Genomic DNA, 19381 nt, shown 5'->3' on the forward strand with positions numbered 1-19381 from the left:
TGAGGCCTCATTTCTCGAGGCGGTTTGTACAACATTTTTTGTAACCTGCCGTGCTGCGCTGCTTCCGGAAATGAAAGACTTGGAGGTGACTCTTGCCGGAAGGTACGATTGTACAGGAATCTCTATGATCCATCCATGCGGGACCTAGAGAGAGCCAGATGGCCCAAAATTCATGGAAGGTTTTTAAAATAGTGATTTGGATTTGCTTTGTACATACTGCTGAGATAATAAAGCCAACGCTGAAAGTTTTTTGGAGTGCACCATGTTTTCATTCATCAGTATCTTCACAAATAAACACAGTCACTGCACTACACCATCAGACACAGTGATTAAACCTCATTCTGCTGTCTTTATACACAGAGACGTTTACATTGATGGTGAACATATAGAGTGATCATTCTGTAATATCTTTCTTTTGTCTCTATACATAAAGAGACATTTACACTGATGGTGAACAAACAGAGTACTCATTCTGTAATATCTTTCTTTTGTCTCTATACATAAAGAGACGTTTACAGTGATAGGTGAATATGATCAACTCGTTTTGTAAATGTGAGAAATTACATTTGCAGGAAGCTCCCACTTTTTGCTGATGTCTACAGTAATTGCTAACATTTACTAAATGAACCTGCAATAAATAAGTATATTTAATGAAACTAAAGGTACATGTTTAATAAAAAATCTTAATGAAATGAATAAAAGAAATTGAGGTTGTTTAGTTTAGTTTGATACATGTTCTCATATTTATAGCTGTATTTTGTTGTAATGTGACAAGTGATAATCCCAAGGTTTAATGGGTTTTATATTATTCTTATATCATTCTTTGCTCATTTTTCATACTGTGGGTTTTAGGGAAGTTTACTGAAAACAAACATCAAAAACAACAAACACCACAATTCCTCCTCAACATACAGTAACTCCACATGAGACACCATGTTTGTAAGCGTTGCTTTGGTTGTTCCGACAAACTACTTCTTCTCTCATCTACGTCCTGTCGGTTTACAGGACGATTACTCAAAGTCGCCCCCTTTCGGTACAAAGAATATTACACCAGCGATCGCGTCAACTATAAATGCGTACTGATGTTGACGTGCTGCTGACAGGTCAGCGAGGGGGGTTGAGGGGGAGGGAATTACTATTTTTTAAATATATTTTTAAAATTATTGTTATGTGTAATTTACCAGATTTTTTTTCTCTGTATTTGCAGCTGTTTTCAGGCTTTTACTTTCAGTATTTGCAGGCCTTTGCTCGATGGATCAGAGAGTGACTCCATATTCAAGGTGTGTATCTTTTTAATATGTGTAATTTGTGTGTGAGTAGGTTGCAGGGTTTTTTTTAATTTAAGATCGTGACAATTTACAGATTTATTGATGTGCAGCAGCATTATTGGTAATCAGGCAGAATTTCAGCTGTAATTGTAGGAATAGAAAGAGACTTTTCTTCTTTTCTGTTCTGTTCTTGGTCCAGCTTGTGGTTACTGTGTACAGTGGTCCTGTTCCTTCAGGAATATTTAGTACATGAATCAGGAATGAACAGAAACATTTGAATTTTACACTTAATCCTGTGTTCAGTGATTTTACATTAAAACATGTTATTACTTACCCCATAAATCTTACCCCATATTAAAATGAATGCTACCCATCAGTAAATGCCTGGTGCTGGAGATCCTGCTTCCTGTCATCTGAAGACACCCAAGTAAAATTGGAACCTTCATTTATTCTGTCAGTTCTGTAATTTCCTCTCTGAACTAACTGTAGATACAAAGATGAACCCAAACGTCGAGGTGTTAGAAGTTGATGTGAAGGTAGATTATAGGTTTAAAAGTTTTGGCTCCCTACCTTTTCTCCAAAGCACTCCACACACTTGACACAGACATCAGTGAAGAGACAGATTACAAAAATTAACATAGCGGTTTATTGAAATGAACACGTGAACACATACATGTGCGCACACACACGCATACACTTTGGCATATTACAGTGGAAAATGTCTCTGACGCACACTTCGGCAGAAATAAAAAATAAATACAAAAATAAACCTCTCAAAAACCCACCATCAGTGCACAGAAATATAAACACATTAAAAAGCTTTCTCTCATTCATGTCTCTAGTCAAGACTGCCTATAAAACTATATCAAGTCAAATGCAACCTTCACTCCACTGGGTGAAATTGCCAAATACACAATAAACTCATCTTGACCATACACATGCAAACTCTATATATGTTTGATGTACCTCGGAATCGAGTCCCACAGGCCTTTGCTTTCTGTCGATTCACTCAGAAGATCTTCAAGTTTCTCTGGCTTTTTCTGAACCTACATGCCATAGACAGACAATTTATGAACAGTACGAAATGTTTGTGTATGTAGGTTTTAAAGACATAAATGTCAGTGTACTGTTAATTCCTGATTATTAACATGCAGGAAACTTTGAGGGAAAACCCCCCTACAAAAGGAGCAATCATACAATATGTCAGTAGTCAGATTCACATAAGATTCTAGTGCTGCATAAATCAGTATGTCACACCATGCATGAACACTCACTTGAACTTTGATGATCTTGCTGTGAAAGCTGTTGTGCATCACTATAATATCTCCAGCATCTGCAGGTGAGTCTGTTCCATCGTTCCTAGACATAACGGGATAAAAAACAATCCTGTATTACTGTCAGTAAAAGAACGCCTGCACAACAGAGCAAATATATACATCACTCATCTCTCCAGAGTTCCAGTCACCAATGTACCCCAGCCTGTGCGCACACACACATTGTGTTACACACACACACTCCATATACACGGCATCTCACACACACACACACACACAAACACACACAGTGCAACACCATCCTTAACCGTTCACATCATTTCATCTACTGTAAAGCAACGGAAACAACAGACTCTGCATATATTATGAAGTAATAACGTCTCAGCCAATCAGAGATGGTCTGGGATGGAACATCCATGATCGAGTTTCACAAGAGTCTAGGTCATGAATCAAATCAACGGATCGACTTCATAAATCTCTTTTATTTGATTATAACCAGTTGAATTAAGTGACATATCGCTCTGATTCATTTAAAATAATTAATCAAAACGATTCTCTGAATCTGTAAACTGATTCGCTGCTTTATGAATCAGTCTAAAGAATCATGTTACCGAGTCAGTTGTGTTCGGAGTGTTGCGCAATCAATTTTGAAAACCCATACACACACCTGGTATGGAGTAGACTCCCTCAATGGGCAGCAGGAGGGGTCTATCCAGATCTCTCCTGGGTAGAGGGATGTACTCATCCACCACCTCCAAGACTGCTCCCTCCCAGCTCAGGCTGCCGGTTCCACACACACACACACACACACACACACACACTGAGCTCTGAGTGTTACAGGATCACACACTCTCTCCACGTCCCCAGTCTCTCTTCGTCAGTACCTCCAGGGCGCAGAGGGCGGAGCCACAGATGACGGGTGTGTTGTCTCCGTCGTAGCCGAACTTGCTGAGCAGCTCTTGGATCTCGAGCTCGACCAGCTGCAGGAGATCATGTTATACACACACACACAGTCTGGGTTATACTACATGTTTTGTGCAGAAACGCAGACAGAAAGCAGTTCAGTTCTGTAAATATAACATGTTCCTTGATCAACATTTATTTTTGTAAATACTTTTCTAACTCTCATTAAAGACAATACTAAAATAAATTACCAATGGTCTCAGGGGCATTTTTATTTATTTATTTATTTACTTTTTTACACTACAGTCCTCTTCCATATGAATTTTAAAGCTCTGTAGCTGACCACAGAGACTTTTACAGATGAACAATAATCGGAGAGCAACTGTGTGTGTTGTCTCGCAATCACACTGAATAAAGAAATTCAATTGTATCTGGTATGTGTCACAGCTCCGTCAGATCAGAACTCAATTTCCCAAGATGCAACACTCACTTCTCATGCACGCATGCGCTCACCATCCCCGGAGTTCTGATCAGACACACCTAGCACCAATCACACACAAACACTCTCACCGCTAGTACTTAGGGATGTCATTCACCTAGAGTCAATGCGAAGTATATCTTCAGTCGACTCGTTTCTCTGCGTTACCAAGCCGTTCTAGTTAGTTAGTCTTCTCGTTATCCTCGACCCTTGTTTCCGGTTTCGACTATGCTCTCTGCCTGACCCCGTTTGTGTTGTTCGTCCGATCTTGACCATTGCCTGTCTTACGACTACGTTTCTTGAACTTCCCGATACCACGCTCTCCGTGCCGATTCGAGGTTCGTGACAGAACGTTAATGGAAGACAAAAAGGTCAAAGTTCTTATTTACAATTTATTACTTTTGGGAGAGGTTTTTAAAAATAAATAAATAATAATACAGTCTTATTAAATAAGTCTATTAATTAGCCTACATTATAAAATAATAAAAATAACAATGTTTCACATATTGTACGTGCAAATAATTCTAACAGTATAAAAATAAATCTGGGAATAGACAATAGAATAAAATTAAATAAATAACTTAAAATGGCACAAATTTTAAAACAAAATCAGTCAAATTATTTTAAACAGACATTTACAGACTATTAACATTTTAACTGAATGGTATTTTATTTTGTATGATTTCACATTTTATAACATATTTTAGCCTATTTAAAACGTAAATTATAAAATAGCCGTGAAAACACTGCACTGTCATTTAAAATGACATTTACAGTTCATATTTTATATCTGTATATATAGTTATTTGTTGTGTTTTTTTTGTTATTCGTGTGTTTTATTTATTCGTTGTGCACTGTAGCACGAATCAGCTGTTAGGTCATTAATGAATGACGTCATAGTAAGAACAGTAGAATGCAGTATTAACATTGTAGAAGCTAACTACTATTACATGTCAGTATTCTAATCTAACGTTCCGCTGAGCAGCAGATAAATAGCTGCTCTAACGCAGAGATGCCGAGACTCTGAGACGCATCATCAAAATGAGCGGATTAGATAAAGGAATCCAGTCTGATCAGTGAGGAAATGCTGCAAATGGCTGGATTTATAGCCAAAGAAGAGGACTTGAAGTACGATGAAGTGCACCTGGACTCCAGAAACATCTTTAAGGGCAGTTCACATCTCTAACCAAGCTTCACCTCTTATAATAATAATAACAATAACATCGAGAAGATTCTGGGATTAGATAAGCTCACTTGAAGTGTTGGATACACTCGTGAAACTTCAAGACCTGAGTTTGTTCAACATTTCTGTAGTTAATAGATGAACTGCAGAACCTGCATATCCTCTCACTTGGTAACAATTTGATCTCGCAGCTTGACCATGTACCTAAGAAAGAACCTGCGTGTAACAGGGTTAACAATGTTACTGTACATGTTATGACTTTCACCAAAATGACAATTTTTGTTCAGTTAATGGTTCTTGTGGGACCTCTTGTGGCGACATGAAGTAATTAGTGGGTCATTCACCTTTAACCTGTGAAACCACACCCATTCTCCAGGTAGAGAGGTGTATCTCATGCTGAGAGCGGGTAGGTAAAAATGTGCTCCAGCAAAATGAGATTATTTTTGTAATATAAAAATACATGTTAATCTCACAAATAATGTTAAATTGAAAGCTCAGTGATGTTTTGTAATGATATGTTAGTTGATTGTGATTGTATGTGATCAATTTTGTGAGGTTTAGACCCTGTCTGCATGGCTGACGACATCTTTTTGACTCAAATTGAGATACATGTATTTTTCCCCACTACAGGCCTATAGTAGCAAAGTTTGCGGTTTGGGACACAGCCGAAATCTCTTGTTCGCCATAAATGTTGAGAACTGCCGTGAGTGATCGTGTCCTGTCGCAAAATGCGGTGAAAACTCTCACATGACGTTCATAATGTGATTAAGGTATTTACATGTCTGTAATACACGTTCATAATGAGACTAAAACAGGAGTACTCCACCGGTCTTAATTCGATTATTGCTTACTTAGATTTTGACCTTAATTCGATTAAGGTTGCTGTTTACATGGTAGCTTCTTAATCAAAGTATGGTCTTAATCACATTAAGAGTGGATTATTGTTGTCCATGTAAATGCAGTCAGTGTTTTAGGGCAGTGATTAATTGTTTTAATCCTTTTTCTTTTGGCCTTGTAGTTTTAAAAACATTTTAAAACTCTTGCAGAATGACTTCCGGCTGAGCGATAGATGGAGTAAGACGCAACTTTTTTTGTGGAGTGTTTTTGATGTAAGTCGTGTCCAACACCTTAATCTTTACTTTTGATGTCCAAAATGCCAGCAAAATTTAAAGGCGGGAGCGTTTCTTCTGCTCCGCTTCAGCGGTCTGCTCCATACGCTGCATCCTTGCCTCGTGGTGATTCCTCCTCCCCATGCGAAGGAGTTGTTATGCCTGCTGTCCCTCCTGGTTTCAAGGAGGAGCTCCTCTCTTCACTCCAAAATGAAATGGCGGCCATGTTCAAAACCGAGCTCCAGGCGACCTTGGGCGAAAACTTGACTTCTATCAAGGAAGAGCTACAGACTGTAAAGTCGGAATTGACAGTCAGTATTATGAATATCCAGTCGGATGTGAGTATTTTGAAGAATACCGTGGGTGAAATGAAAACTTCACTCTCCACCTGCTGTTATGACATCACTACGCTACAGGCTAAAGTGGAGCACCTTTCTGTCGAGCTGGCGAAGGTGGAAAATAAATGCGAGGATCTCGAGGCTAGGTTGCGGCGCAACATTCTAAGGATCATCGGTGTCCCTGAAGACTCGACCAGCTCTTCCACACCGGCAGCTGTTTCCACTTAAAGAGGCTTTTAAGCTGGACAAAGAGCCCCTTCTGGACCGCGCTCATCGCACCCTACAGTCGAAGCCCAAACCCGGCGAGCGCCCCCACCCCATAATTGCCTGACTCCATTACCATGTGGACTGTGGACATCCTGCGGTGGGCCAGAGCCCAACAATGGATGAAGGTTGGTGACATGGTTGTCTCTATCTTTCCCGATCATACCGCGAAGACAGCCCGTGCTCGTGCCACCTTCAATGACATCCGCCGCCAGCTTCGTGAGATACCGGGAATACGGTTTGGTCTGCTTTATCCGGCACGCCTCCACGTTACACATGACTGCACCGAGAGGGAGTTTAAATCCCCGGAGGACGCCAGAGCCTTCATTAAGACACTGATCAAGTAAGAGACTGATAACATAACAGGCTGATTATCCGTCTCCAGATTTGAATTGGACGACTACTAACTCTACAACACATGATGTTGCAGTGAATATGTTTGCGTGCCTTGCTCTTATCATTGTTTAGTTTGCAGGAGCCCGACCTTGGTTGACTATTGCTATCGGGTCAACAGCTGTTAGCTTTTCTGTTAGGGATTTGACTCCCTGTGGAGTTTGCACTGGGTTCTCCATCGTTTGGGGATGGGGACGATGTAAGTGCTATGGTGAGGGTGGGAGGGGGTGGGACTGTTTGTTTGGAGTGTGTGAGTGTTTTCTCTTCTATTTTATTTATTTATTTATTATTTTATTATTTATTTATTTTTTTAATTATTATTTTTATTTATTTGTTGATTTATTTTTACTTTTTTTATTTTTCCCCTTCTTGTTTCCTCTCCCCTTTTCCTTCTCTCAGAGGCAATGCTTCGTTTTCATTTCTTCCTGCCGTAAGCACTTAATAAATGGCCACTAATACTGGAAACTTTGGCTCACATGTGAACTTTGTGAGCTTGAACATTAAAGGTATGGGGTGCCCTATAAAAAGATCTAGGGTATTTGCTCATCTGAAACGGCTCAATGCGGACATAGTGTTTCTACAAGAAACTCATATGCACACCACAGATCAGGTTAGGCTTAAATGTCCATGGATTTCTGAGGTGTTTCACTCTAATTTCAACTCTAAGGCCAGTGGGTTGCGACTTTAATTGGTAAGTCAATTCACTTTTCATCTTCCAGAGTGATATCAGATGAAAATGGCAGATACGTAATAATTTCAGGTTTATTGTTGCATGTCCCTGTATTATTAGTTAATATTTATGCCCCAAATTTTGATTACCCACACTTCATGAATAAGCTCTTTGAGCGCCTCCCTTCATTACATAATACTCTCCTTATATTTGGAGGGGATATGAATTGCGTTGTGGATCCTAGGTTGGACCGTTCTACTCCCAAGACCATGACACCCTCACTAATGTCAAGTACACTTTCTGATTTCATGGCCAAGAATGGTTGCATTGATCCTTGGAGATTCTATAATCCCGGTATCAAGGAATATTCTTTCTTTTCGCAGATGCATAAGTCCTTCTCTAGAATTGACTATTTTTTCATCGACGCCAAACTTATTTCCAAAGTGTCGATGGTTAAATATCATCCTATTTTGATTTCTGATCATGCTCCACTTTCTTTGGATATTCAGCTTTCCCCCCAACCCCGATATTCAACACCGTGGAGGTTTAATACTCTGCTTTTGTCAGACAACAAATTTAATACATTTATTGCAGCTGCAATTGATTGAGCAGTTTATTGAAATCAATCAGAATTAGTTTGAACCTATTTATTGTTCTCTGCTGTGGGAATCACTAAAAGCGTACTTACGGGGCCACGTCATTCCCCACTCCGCACATTTAAACAAAACGCGTACAGCCAAACTTCAAGAGCTATCGACAAAAATTGGTGAAATAGATCGACAATTGGTCATTGGCCCTTCTTCTGCCTTACTTAAAGATCGTGTTGACTTACAGACTGAATTTGACCTCATTACAACTGCTGATGCAGAGCGCCGCCTTCTACGTTCACGCTCCGCATATTATGAACATGGCGATAAGACGAGCCGACCCTTGGCCCACCAACTGTGTCGCTAGGCAACCTCGCGCATGATCCCTCAAATAAAAGATTCATCTGGCATACTCCATACAGACCCTAATACCATTAACTCAGTCTTTTTCTCATTCTATTCCTCTCTGTATACGTCTGAATCTCCATCTGGGACTTCTGAAATGTATGCTTTTTTAAGCAGTCTCAACTTCCCTACCATTAACTCAGATGTTGCTAAAGATCTTGATTCACCAGTAACCTTAAAGGAAATCAACCTAGCTATAAATAGCATGCAAAACAATAAAGCTCCTGGCCCTGATGGATTCCCAGTAGAATTTTTAAAAAGATTTAAATCTAAACTGTCCCCTTTGTTGCTTTCTGTATATAAGGAATCTCTGCAGGATGGCTCTCTTAATACTACTTTATGACAAGCCTCTATAAATCTGCTTTTAAAAAAAGACAAAGATCCGAATCTCTGCAGCTCTTACTGACCCCTCTCCTTGATAAATGTGGATGCTAAGATTCTTGCTAAGGCTTTGGCTGGTCGCTTGGAAAGAATCCATCCTGTCATAGTTTCAGAAGAACAAACTGGATTTATAAAGGGGCGTCAGCTATTTTACAATGTCCGCACCCTTTTAAACATTATCTACTCCAAACCCTCCGTTACAACCCCCGAAGTAATGATCTCAGTCGATGCTGAAAAACCGTTCGACAGGGTTGAATGGGACTACCTGCTTACTGTGTTAGATAAATTTGGATTGGGTGATACATTTATTTCTTGGATACGTCTTCTGTACTCATCCCCGCAAGCTAGTATCTCCACCAATGGTATGCAATCAACTTATTTTACTTTATCCCGTGGCACTCGACAGGGTTGTCCCTTGACTCCTTTACTTTTTTGCATTAGCTATAGAGCCCTTGTCCATCTATCTAAGGTCCTCCCCCTCTTTCACTGGGATATCACGTTTGGGAATGGAATTTAAATGATGATCTATTACTGTATGTTTCCAGCCCAAGCCACTCTTTACCCGGAATTCTCTCCTTTTTCCAGAGATTTGGTTCATTTTCAGGTTATAAAATTAATATTTCCAAGAGTGAGTGCTATCCAGTTAATACTTTGGCATCACAACTAAATCAATCTGATATCCCCTTCAGACTGAGCCCCTCTGGCTTTAAGTATTTAGGAATCAATATAACCAGAACTCTAACTTCACTTTTTTCTGCTAACTTCTCCCCATTAATGTCCAAAATCAAAACTAACCTGATGGCTCAAATTTAGCCTATTACCCACAGACACTTAAAATTCAACATAGAAGCAAATACTCACATCTGTAAACCCAGTTGGAGATAGAAAAAAAGACACCTGCCATGAATGAGAAGAAGCAAGGTTCCAGATTTTATTTCCACCTCACGAGATCCACACCAATGAGAATTCTCAGAAGTGATCAGATCTCTGGAGCTCAAGCTCCAGTATTTATACTGTATTTACACAGTAAATAACCAATATATTTTAGAAAGACTATGATATCAATAGCAATAGGGTTAAAAAGAGCTCATCTACATTACCATGATGTTTAAAAAAAGGCTTATCAAATTTACTATGATGTTTTGAAAGAGGCTCATCAGATTTACCATGATGTTTTGAAAGAGGACTTTCTGACTACCATTAGGATTGAAAGTGGGAGAGAGAGGAAACAATTTAGAGAGACCTTGGTCTCACTATTATCTTGCGGTGGGGGGACTTGACTCAGCTACCCTTATAAATGGCTCCTCATGGTTCTTTTTTAAAATTAAGGCCCTCGTCTACACCATGCCTGACCCTTCCTCGCGAGACAAGAATCTTCACCAACTGAATTATGAGTAAGTTTCTTTTACATTTTTCTGTATTTCTGGTTTATAATTTACTTTCATATTTGCTCTATATCTCTATTTTATATATGGTTATACTGCTTGCAAGTGGTTTACTGTACTCCCTACCTCATAATATCATTATATTATCCTTCTAATATCCTTCATATCCTACTACTCCTTATATTATCCTTATAATATCTTAATACTCCTTTTTATTATTATTATAAAGTTATAATGTTATGTGTGTGCGTTGGGGCCTTTGTGAGAGAGAGGGAGAGACAGAGAGTGTGTGTGTGTGTGTGTGTGTGTGTGTGTGTTATATCTGCACGCCCGTCCTTGACTGTGTAAGAGTGTGTGTGTTAGCTATGTGTGTGCGTTTCCTTAACTCTCTTTCTCTGTGACTAATAAACCATAGTGTGTTAATCTTAAAATGTGAATCCAATTCATCAATATCGCTATCAGATCTTCAATAAAATTACGTATTACTCATACTAGGTCTCCCTTGTTTTACAGTAAGTGGCAGCCTTTCTTAACCTTCTTCAAGTCTCTGCCATCTTTGGCTTCTGATTGAGGGGAATCCCCCCCCCCCCCCGTTTTATTTATTAAACTTTTATTTAGTTTATTTAATTTATTTATTTATTTATTTATTTATTTATTACTACTATTATTATTTTTAAAAATTATTTTATTTATTTATTTACTTATTAAATTATGTTGTTTTTTTTTAAATTAATTAATTAATTTTTAGCTATTGATATTTCTTAGTGAGTATGTATGAATGTATGAATGTGTGTTCCAATCTGTATGCAAAACCTTTCAATAAAAATATATTTAAAAAAACTCTTGCAAAATATGTTTGATGTGTGTTAAATTAAAAGCAGAACTTTAGATCAACTTTTTTTGAGGTTTGTAATATTTAATTGTAATTAAAACTTGATTATAAATGTGTGGTGTAAAGGTTTAAATGCATTAAACACCAACTAAACCCAATCTGCAACAGTCCCGCTATAATCCCAAATGATACACCCCTGTGTTTAATGCAGCACTTTAACACAAAACTAAACGTACACGTGTTTATGAACGTTTAGAAACATTCATTACATATGAACAGCCTCCATGTGAGCTTCAGCTAATAAAGACAGATGACGGAGTTTATAAATTTTTTTAAGTAGAATTTTGAACTTGAATATAGAACTAGAATTTAGAACTTTGAATGTATCGAGCTTCGAATGTACCGAACTTCGAATTCCTGATCAGTAATGATTTCGTTAACAATAAGAGCCTTAGACGCAAGACTTATGCGCGTTGTTGTTATTCTCCGTTGACTGTGTATTTCTGTCTGATCTTCTGCAGTTTAGGGAGTGCAGTTCTTCTTTCAGTATCTTCACAAATCATCTGGGTTTGGATCACATGTGTGTAATTTATTTCCGGCATCTCTGTAGAGTTTAGCTGAAGCCCTGAACCTGACTGTAAAATCTCACTGATGTCACACACAGTTCAAGTAAATAATAAAATCTTTTTTAATCAGAGAATCTTGTTTTTGTTATTTGATGTGTTTCAGTTGCAGTTTAAAAATGAGCTGTTGAAAGGAGGTGTGCGAGTGTGTGGGGATGAGATCAGTGTGTTTATTAGGGCATATACAAAAATCATAGTCACGGATCAAAGTGTAGCCAGTTAAAAAAATTAAACTATTGAACTGGAAAAGAAGAACCCAAATTTCTATAAAACAAAAAAAAAAAAATAAAAAAACCTCCCGGGAAACCGCCCTACTCTGGAAATAATCCTTAATTTTCTCTATAGCAGGAAAAAAAAAGTGCTATTTATAGTGTGTAGTGTAATGATATAAAATATCCTATGACACTTTTTGTAATAAAATATCAGTAATAAAACATATATAGGCCACACTAAGTAAAGAACATTATTAGCATTATATTTAAAATGTCATGGTATCAAAACTTATAGCAGCGGTCATTTAGTGCAGAGTTTATTTCTGGTGTAAAACGGCTAAATGTTTTAAAAGGTTACTTAAAGTGGGCAAGTTTAATTACTTGTTAATTAATCCTCACCAAAAAGCAGGATAGGTAATCTTTCTGTATGAACATACATCTCTCTCTCTATCTGTAAAGGTATTAAACAAACAAACAAACAAACAAATAAATATACAGCCATTATCAACGATTTCATAATCAATATTTAATAATTTTAATGTAGAATTAATTCCATTTGGGAAATTGACCCTGGGAGGTGTTTTTTTTCCAGGAAAATAAATGGTTCTTTACGCCGGACGTATGCATTTTGGACATGCGCAGGATTTAAAGCTGTTTTTAAAGCATTTCACAGAGCCTGAACTGCAGGTTTCTGTCAGGTTCACTGCATCCTGTATGTATCTGTGGCTACAGAATTAGAATTGGAACCTTGGAATCATGTGCTGTTATTCTGAAATCCAAAATCGTAACATTCAGAGTTGAAAAGCTGATCTGCATCAACACAATCCACATTCAGATGAAAGCTGTACATTCAGTAGCTCTGACCTGCACAAAAACACTGGACAAAACATGGGTAAACAGAAAGAAGAGAAGGGAATGGAGAGGAAGGTGGACGCGATGTCCTGCAACATCATCAATGAGTTGCGTTTAGAGAAGCGGTTCTGTGACGGAGTCATCATGGTGGACGGCACTGAGTTCCAAGTGCATAAGATCATCCTGTGCGGCTGTAGCCCGTACTTCATGACTCTCTTCAACAATGGCTTGTACCCTCCTGATAAGCTCAGGTACTGCATCCCTAACGTTTCCGCCGAGATAATGGAGCTGATCATGGAGTACGCGTATATGAGACGTGTTAACATCACGGAGAAAAACGTGTGTAAACTGCTGATCGCTGGTGATTATCTGTTGGTGAACAGCCTGGTGAATGAGTGCTGCGCGTTCCTGAAGGCTCAGCTGTGTCCCAAGAACTGCATTAACATCTGGCGTTTTGCTCACTCCTACTTCTTCGAGAAGTTGAAGCAGCAGGCCTTCTGGTTTATCTTGCACAACTTTGAGGAGATGGTGCGCCTCTCTGAGGAGTTCCTGGATCTGACGGTCGAGCAGCTGAGCGAGATCATCGAGAAGGACGAACTGAACGTGAAAAAGGAGAGCGTGGTGTTCGAGGCCGTCTTACAGTGGATCAAACATGCGCCATGGAAACGGAAAGCACACATAGGAGTGTTACTGCCCAAGGTGCGTCTGTGGCTATTGACACACGATTACCTTATGAACAATGTGAGCAACAACACTTTAGTGATGGATGACATGACGTGTAAGCCGATCGTCACTAGCATTCTGACGGGCATCGATGACCTCAACTCGAGCCTTTCTCTCAGCTCTGATCTCATGAGACTCCGCCTGCCCAGCGCTGTTCTGCTGACCATCGGTGGCTTGCACAACACGGAACCCACCAATGCCATACAAGCGTACGATACGCGAGCAGCATGCTGGGTCAATGTCACGTGCAACGGCCAGAGTCCACGAGCCCATCACGGGATGGTGTATCTGAATGGCTTCGTGTACTGCATTGGAGGACTAGACAATGTTACATACCAAAGCAGTGTGAGAAGGTTTGACCCCATCACCAGAACCTGGGCTCAGGTGAGCCCCATGTACTTTTGCCGGTGTTTCGTGAGCGTGTGTGTGCTGGATGGTCATATCTATGCGATGGGAGGATTTGATGGCATCGAACATCTGAATACGGTCGAGCGATATGAACCTGAGAATGATCGGTGGAGCATGATCGCACCGATGCACGAACAAAGGAGCAACGCTAGCGCTACATTACTGAACGGCAAAGTGTACATATGCGGAGGGTATAACTGGAGAGAGCATTTGTTCTCGGGGGAGTATTACAGTCCTCAGATGGGAGCGTGGACCGTCATCCCCCCCATGATGAAGAGAAGGAATGGACTGGGCGTGGTTGCGTACGGAGGACAGGTTTATGCTGTCGGGGGATTTGATGGTACTAATGAGCTAAGCGATGTAGAGGTGTATAATCCTCAGACCAATGTGTGGAAACAAGGTCCAGCCATGAACAGCAAGCACAGAAACTTCGGCATTGAGGTGGTGGACGATCTCCTGTTTGTTCTTGGAGGAAATAACGTGGAGTGTTATGATGAGCAGACTTCTGAATGGCATGCAGTCGAACACACAGGGATTTCACGCCGTGCTCTGAGCTGCTGTGTGCTGTCTGGTTTACCCAACATAGCCGAGTACGCCGCGCCCCGAGAGAATCCCTTTGGAGTCAGAGCTCATGGAGCACCAGGGGCTACCTCAAACCTCCTGCCAACGTCTGAGATGTACAAATAAACCTCTCACTTCATCAACATCCTTTTGTTCTCGAGAATCAAATTAAACATTCTGAAACAGTCAAACTCCTGCATTTGCCTTTTGTTTACTCTCTTATGCCACAAGCCGTTGTACTGAAACTCGTAAAACCACAACATCCCTCATGGAGACGTGCGATGGAACAGTTAGCGTCCACCATCCTGAGATCTCACACTCTCACACATACACACACACACACACACACACACACACACACCTGACGTCACAATGACACGGCGGCTCACATGGTCAATGCTGAACAGAATTCCCTTCATGTTATTTTCTACATGATGAAACTGGACTTTGTTGACATGTAGCTTTTGTGTCGTAAGTTTAGGTTTGTGACATAATTCCGCTGATTTTAGCCCAAACTCACTAACGTGATAAAATCACTGTAACGGATCATTTTTACGAGCAAAGATGAAGACAGGGGACGAAGATTATACATCATTTCTCTCTGTACATCACAGAAATAATGCATGTAGATCTTATTAATATGTTTATCCAGCTCAAATATGACCTTGCTCAGAGTATCCACCATTATTTCCGAGCCGAGCCGGAATGCCTTTAGATCGGAACACCAGAAAACTGGTTCTGTACTTTCAGAGCTCGAGTACAACAGCGTACAACGGAGTTCAGCATTAATACCAGCAGATCCACAGTGAGAGACTCTCAGATAATACTATAAACACACCAGGTTCAATTACACTACACTAAAACAACAGAAAAAACATGGATTAGGAAAAAAGGACATAAAATAATGACAAAGAGTAAAGGAAAAGGAGAGCGAGAGAATATATATATGTGTGTGTGTGAGAGAGAGAGGATGAGAGAGAGAATGATAGAGAGAGAATATGTGTGTGAGAGAGGGAGGATGAGAGAGAGAATGATTGAGAATGAGAAAGAGAGATATGCATGAGAATTAAATAGAAAGCATGAAAATCAGAAATCAAGAGGGGAAAAAAGCAAAGAGGTGAGAGTCAAACACACTACATGAGGGACTGACAGAAAAAGTTTAAAAGAAGATAAGAAATGTAAAAAATAACTGAGAAAAAGAAAGCAAAAAAGGAACAATAAAAATGATAAATATGAAAGGGAAAGAAAACATGGTAGAGGAATAAAAAAGGTAGGACATAATTGATAAAGAGCAGGAGAAACTGTGGAAAAGAAGAGGAAGAGAGGCAGATAAAGAAAAAAGGAAAGAGAGGAAGGAGAAAAGAGTGAAAGAGGGATGAAAGAAATGAAGAAAGAGAGATTAACGTGTCACCTTGAAGAAGTCGGATTTGTCGGCGATGTGCTTTAACATCCACTGTGTGAGCTGCGGCCTGATCACCACGGCAACACGACCCTGGCTCGGGCTCATCGGCTGGGCGGAGTCGGCCACACCCACCCATTCTGCTGTCACCATGGCGAAGGACTGATACGAACATAGCATCACTATGTGCTACTTCAACAGTATTTAGAATGATTATGTGCTTCTAGAACCTTAGTTTGAATGACTACGTGCTACTGTGACATTAGTTCGAATGACTACATGCTACTACAACAGGATTTAGAATGATTATGTGCTTCTAGAACCTTATTTCGAATGATTACGTGAATGGTAAAATGGCGCACTTATATAGCGCTTTTATCCGAAGTGCTTTACACTGTGTCTCATTCACCCATTCACACACACACACACTCACACACCAATGGCAACAGAGCTGCTATGCAAGGCGCTAACTTCCCATCGGGAGTAACTTGGGGTACAGTGTCTTGCCAAAGGACACTTCGGCATGTGGAGTCATGTGGTTCAGCAATCAAACTGCCAACCCTACAATTAGTGGACAACCCGCTCTACCAACTGACCCACAGCCGCCCTAATTAGTCAAGCTAATGTCAGAAACTCTAGAGCTCAGTTCTGTAAATTAAAGGAAAAATCCACCCTGAATGACTTGAATATTAATCTTTCTAATTGGGATCATTGTTGGCTTTCATAATTTATTTTTGTAATCAAATTTTTAGTTGGCCATTTTAGTTTAAACTTCATTTCATCAACACTTTGGTTTATTTTCACATTTGTTTCCTACATTTGCCATGATGCCATTCAACTACCTGCTGATAGTGGTGCCAGTGGGATTTAGACCTTGCTTCATTTCTAACTAAAGAGACTTAAGCAGCAGCGTTTTAATCTGTCCAACTTCCTCACGTCATCTGTTGCAAAGCTTTAACTTTTATACTAATACCAATATTAACACTGTTGTGCTTGTCATCTTGTAGATCACTAACTAACCAAGCTGTGTCTGCCATAAATCATCGCAATTGTGCCATTTGGTGTCTCTACTACTTTTTTCATTGGATTTCTCATTAATATGACCTTGAACATCACCAGAAAATGGTGAGTAAGAAGTTGTTGTTCATTTGTCAATGAGGTGGCTGTGGCTCAGGTGGTAGAGCGGGTTGTCCACTAATCACAGGGTTGGTGGTTCTATTCCCAGTCCACACGACTCCACGTGCCGAAGTGTCCTTTGGCAAGACACTGAACCCCAAGTTGCTCCCGATGGCAGGTTTGTGCCTTGCATGGCAGCTCTGCTACCATTGGTGGGTGAATGAGACCCAGTGTAAAGCTGCAGACCATTTACCATCTGTTTTTAGGAGCCAACAGCAAAACCTCACTGTTATGTTGAATTGTTTTTACTCCTTTAGTTGCCTTTAGTTGATAGATCCTCTATCAGTAGTAATCATAAAGCAGCCTCTGACAAATATATTTACAGTTCTGATTATCTGCCCAAATGTTTACCTGTGGCATTCGTGAAACACCCAGGAATTACGGCTCAAACGGGGACGGAAGTCGGCCTGGCCCACGTTGTGGATCTCCAAGGAGAAGCGAAGTTGACGCCTCTGTCCGTACAGTCAGTTGGCGTTGGCTGCAGATTTAGATAAACAGTTTTCCTCTGCTGCACAGTAGAGAAAATGCAGCGGCCGATCTTCTATGTAGACACTGTACTCCACCAGAGGGCATTCAGGACCAAGTCTGATGCCGCTAAGGATTGTGGGAGATGAGGATACATTTATGTTTATTTATGTTTGTCTCTTACTAAAGCAATGACATAAAAAACTTAATAAACCATAAACCAGGTGCTATCATGTAGATTGGTCAATGCACATATTACTTACTGTCTGTGCAGATAACTCCAGCAGCAAATGCAGCTCCTGCCCTCTTACGGCTAACACTATGACGCTGACACTCAGTTAGAGTCATCTCGTCTCCACGACACTTCACCCCACTCATCACCATCTCAGTCACGTTGCCGCTGTCCCAGTACCAAGGTTTTTTATTAACAAAGAGGACGATGCTAATGACACAGAACAATGAGTAATCTGTTGACCTTATCTCTCATAATAATGAGAGTGCACAAGCAGTCTGATAATAATGGTAGATTAAATCAGATAGATTTTGTTTAGATGTCTGTCATGTATGAGTGGAGTACAGATCCATGATATACTATACACGTTTGCATCTACAAAATCATAGTATGAGTATTTGTTGTGTTTTTACAAATCTAAATTCAGGAATGAAAATGCTGATTTATGCAGCAGTCCTTTGTTATTGTGTTTGCATGCAGGATATAACCAGGGCCTAGATGACGGCAGGCCTCCATGGCCTGCTTAGTGTGTCACCTGGAGCCAACCTGTACAGCTGCTCTGCCCTCGTGGCCTGTACTGCCCCTGACCATACGGATCTCTACATGGATCCCGGATCTCTGCAAGGGCAATTCAGTGAATTACCTGATGACAATCCTGTGAATATAAACTGGAATGCAATTCTATTATGCAAGGTATTCATTCATTCATATTATTGTGTTTTTGTGTCAGTGCTTAACTTTAAGTTGAGCAATTTACACTTTACCTGGCTGCTACCACAATAACTGCTACAGTGAGGGAAAAAAGTATTTGATCCACTGCTGATTTTGTACATTTGCCCACTGACAAAGAAATGATCAGTCTATAATTTTAATGGTAGATTTATTTGAACAGTGAGAGACAGAATAACAAAAAAAAAAAAAATCAGAAAAAAACGCATGTCAAAAATGTTATAAATTGATTTGCATTTTAATGAGGGAAATATGTATTTGACCCCCTCTCAATCAGAAAGATTTCTGGCTCCCAGGTGTCTTTTATACAGGTAATGAGCTGAGATTAGGAGCACACTCCTAAGGAGTGCTCCTAATCTCAGTTTGTTACCTGTATAAAAGACACCTGTCCACAGAAGCAATCAATCAATCAGATTCCAAACTCTCCACCAAGGCCAAGACCAAAGAGCTCTCCAAGGATGTCAGGGACAAGATTGTAGACCTACACAAGTCTGGAATGGGCTACAAGACCATTGCCAAGCAGCTTGGTGA

General features: G+C 40.0%; 2 protein-coding genes across 3 annotated transcripts; one reads left to right on the plus strand and one right to left on the minus strand.

Moving 5' to 3' along the window:
• Positions 1-1916: 1916 nt before the first annotated feature.
• LOC108268636 (elongation factor Tu-like) lies at positions 1917-18884 on the minus strand. 2 transcript variants are annotated; one of them, XR_006982933.2, is made up of 6 exons: positions 18153-18884; positions 17776-18018; positions 16261-16410; positions 3210-3522; positions 2543-2627; positions 1917-2314 (listed from the first exon to the last, which is right to left on the minus strand). XR_006982933.2 is itself a non-coding variant. In XM_053682266.1 (5 exons), exons 2-4 carry the CDS (start codon positions 17782-17784, stop codon positions 3385-3387), a joined length of 297 nt encoding a protein of 98 aa, XP_053538241.1. In that variant the 5' UTR covers positions 17785-18018; positions 18153-18884; the 3' UTR covers positions 1917-2627; positions 3210-3384. The 2 variants fall into 2 exon arrangements, 1 of the variants encoding a protein (XP_053538241.1); XM_053682266.1 differs by having other exon boundaries at positions 1917-2627.
• On the plus strand, positions 13179-15078 carry LOC108268619 (kelch-like protein 10). Its single transcript, XM_047157137.2, has one exon. The coding sequence runs from the start codon at positions 13194-13196 to the stop codon at positions 14973-14975; it is 1782 nt and encodes a 593-aa protein (XP_047013093.1). The 5' UTR covers positions 13179-13193; the 3' UTR covers positions 14976-15078.
• Positions 18885-19381: the final 497 nt, after the last annotated feature.

The sequence above is a fragment of the Ictalurus punctatus genome, chromosome 8, assembly GCF_001660625.3.
Source record: "Ictalurus punctatus breed USDA103 chromosome 8, Coco_2.0, whole genome shotgun sequence".
In the NCBI taxonomy this organism is placed as follows: domain Eukaryota; kingdom Metazoa; phylum Chordata; class Actinopteri; order Siluriformes; family Ictaluridae; genus Ictalurus; species Ictalurus punctatus.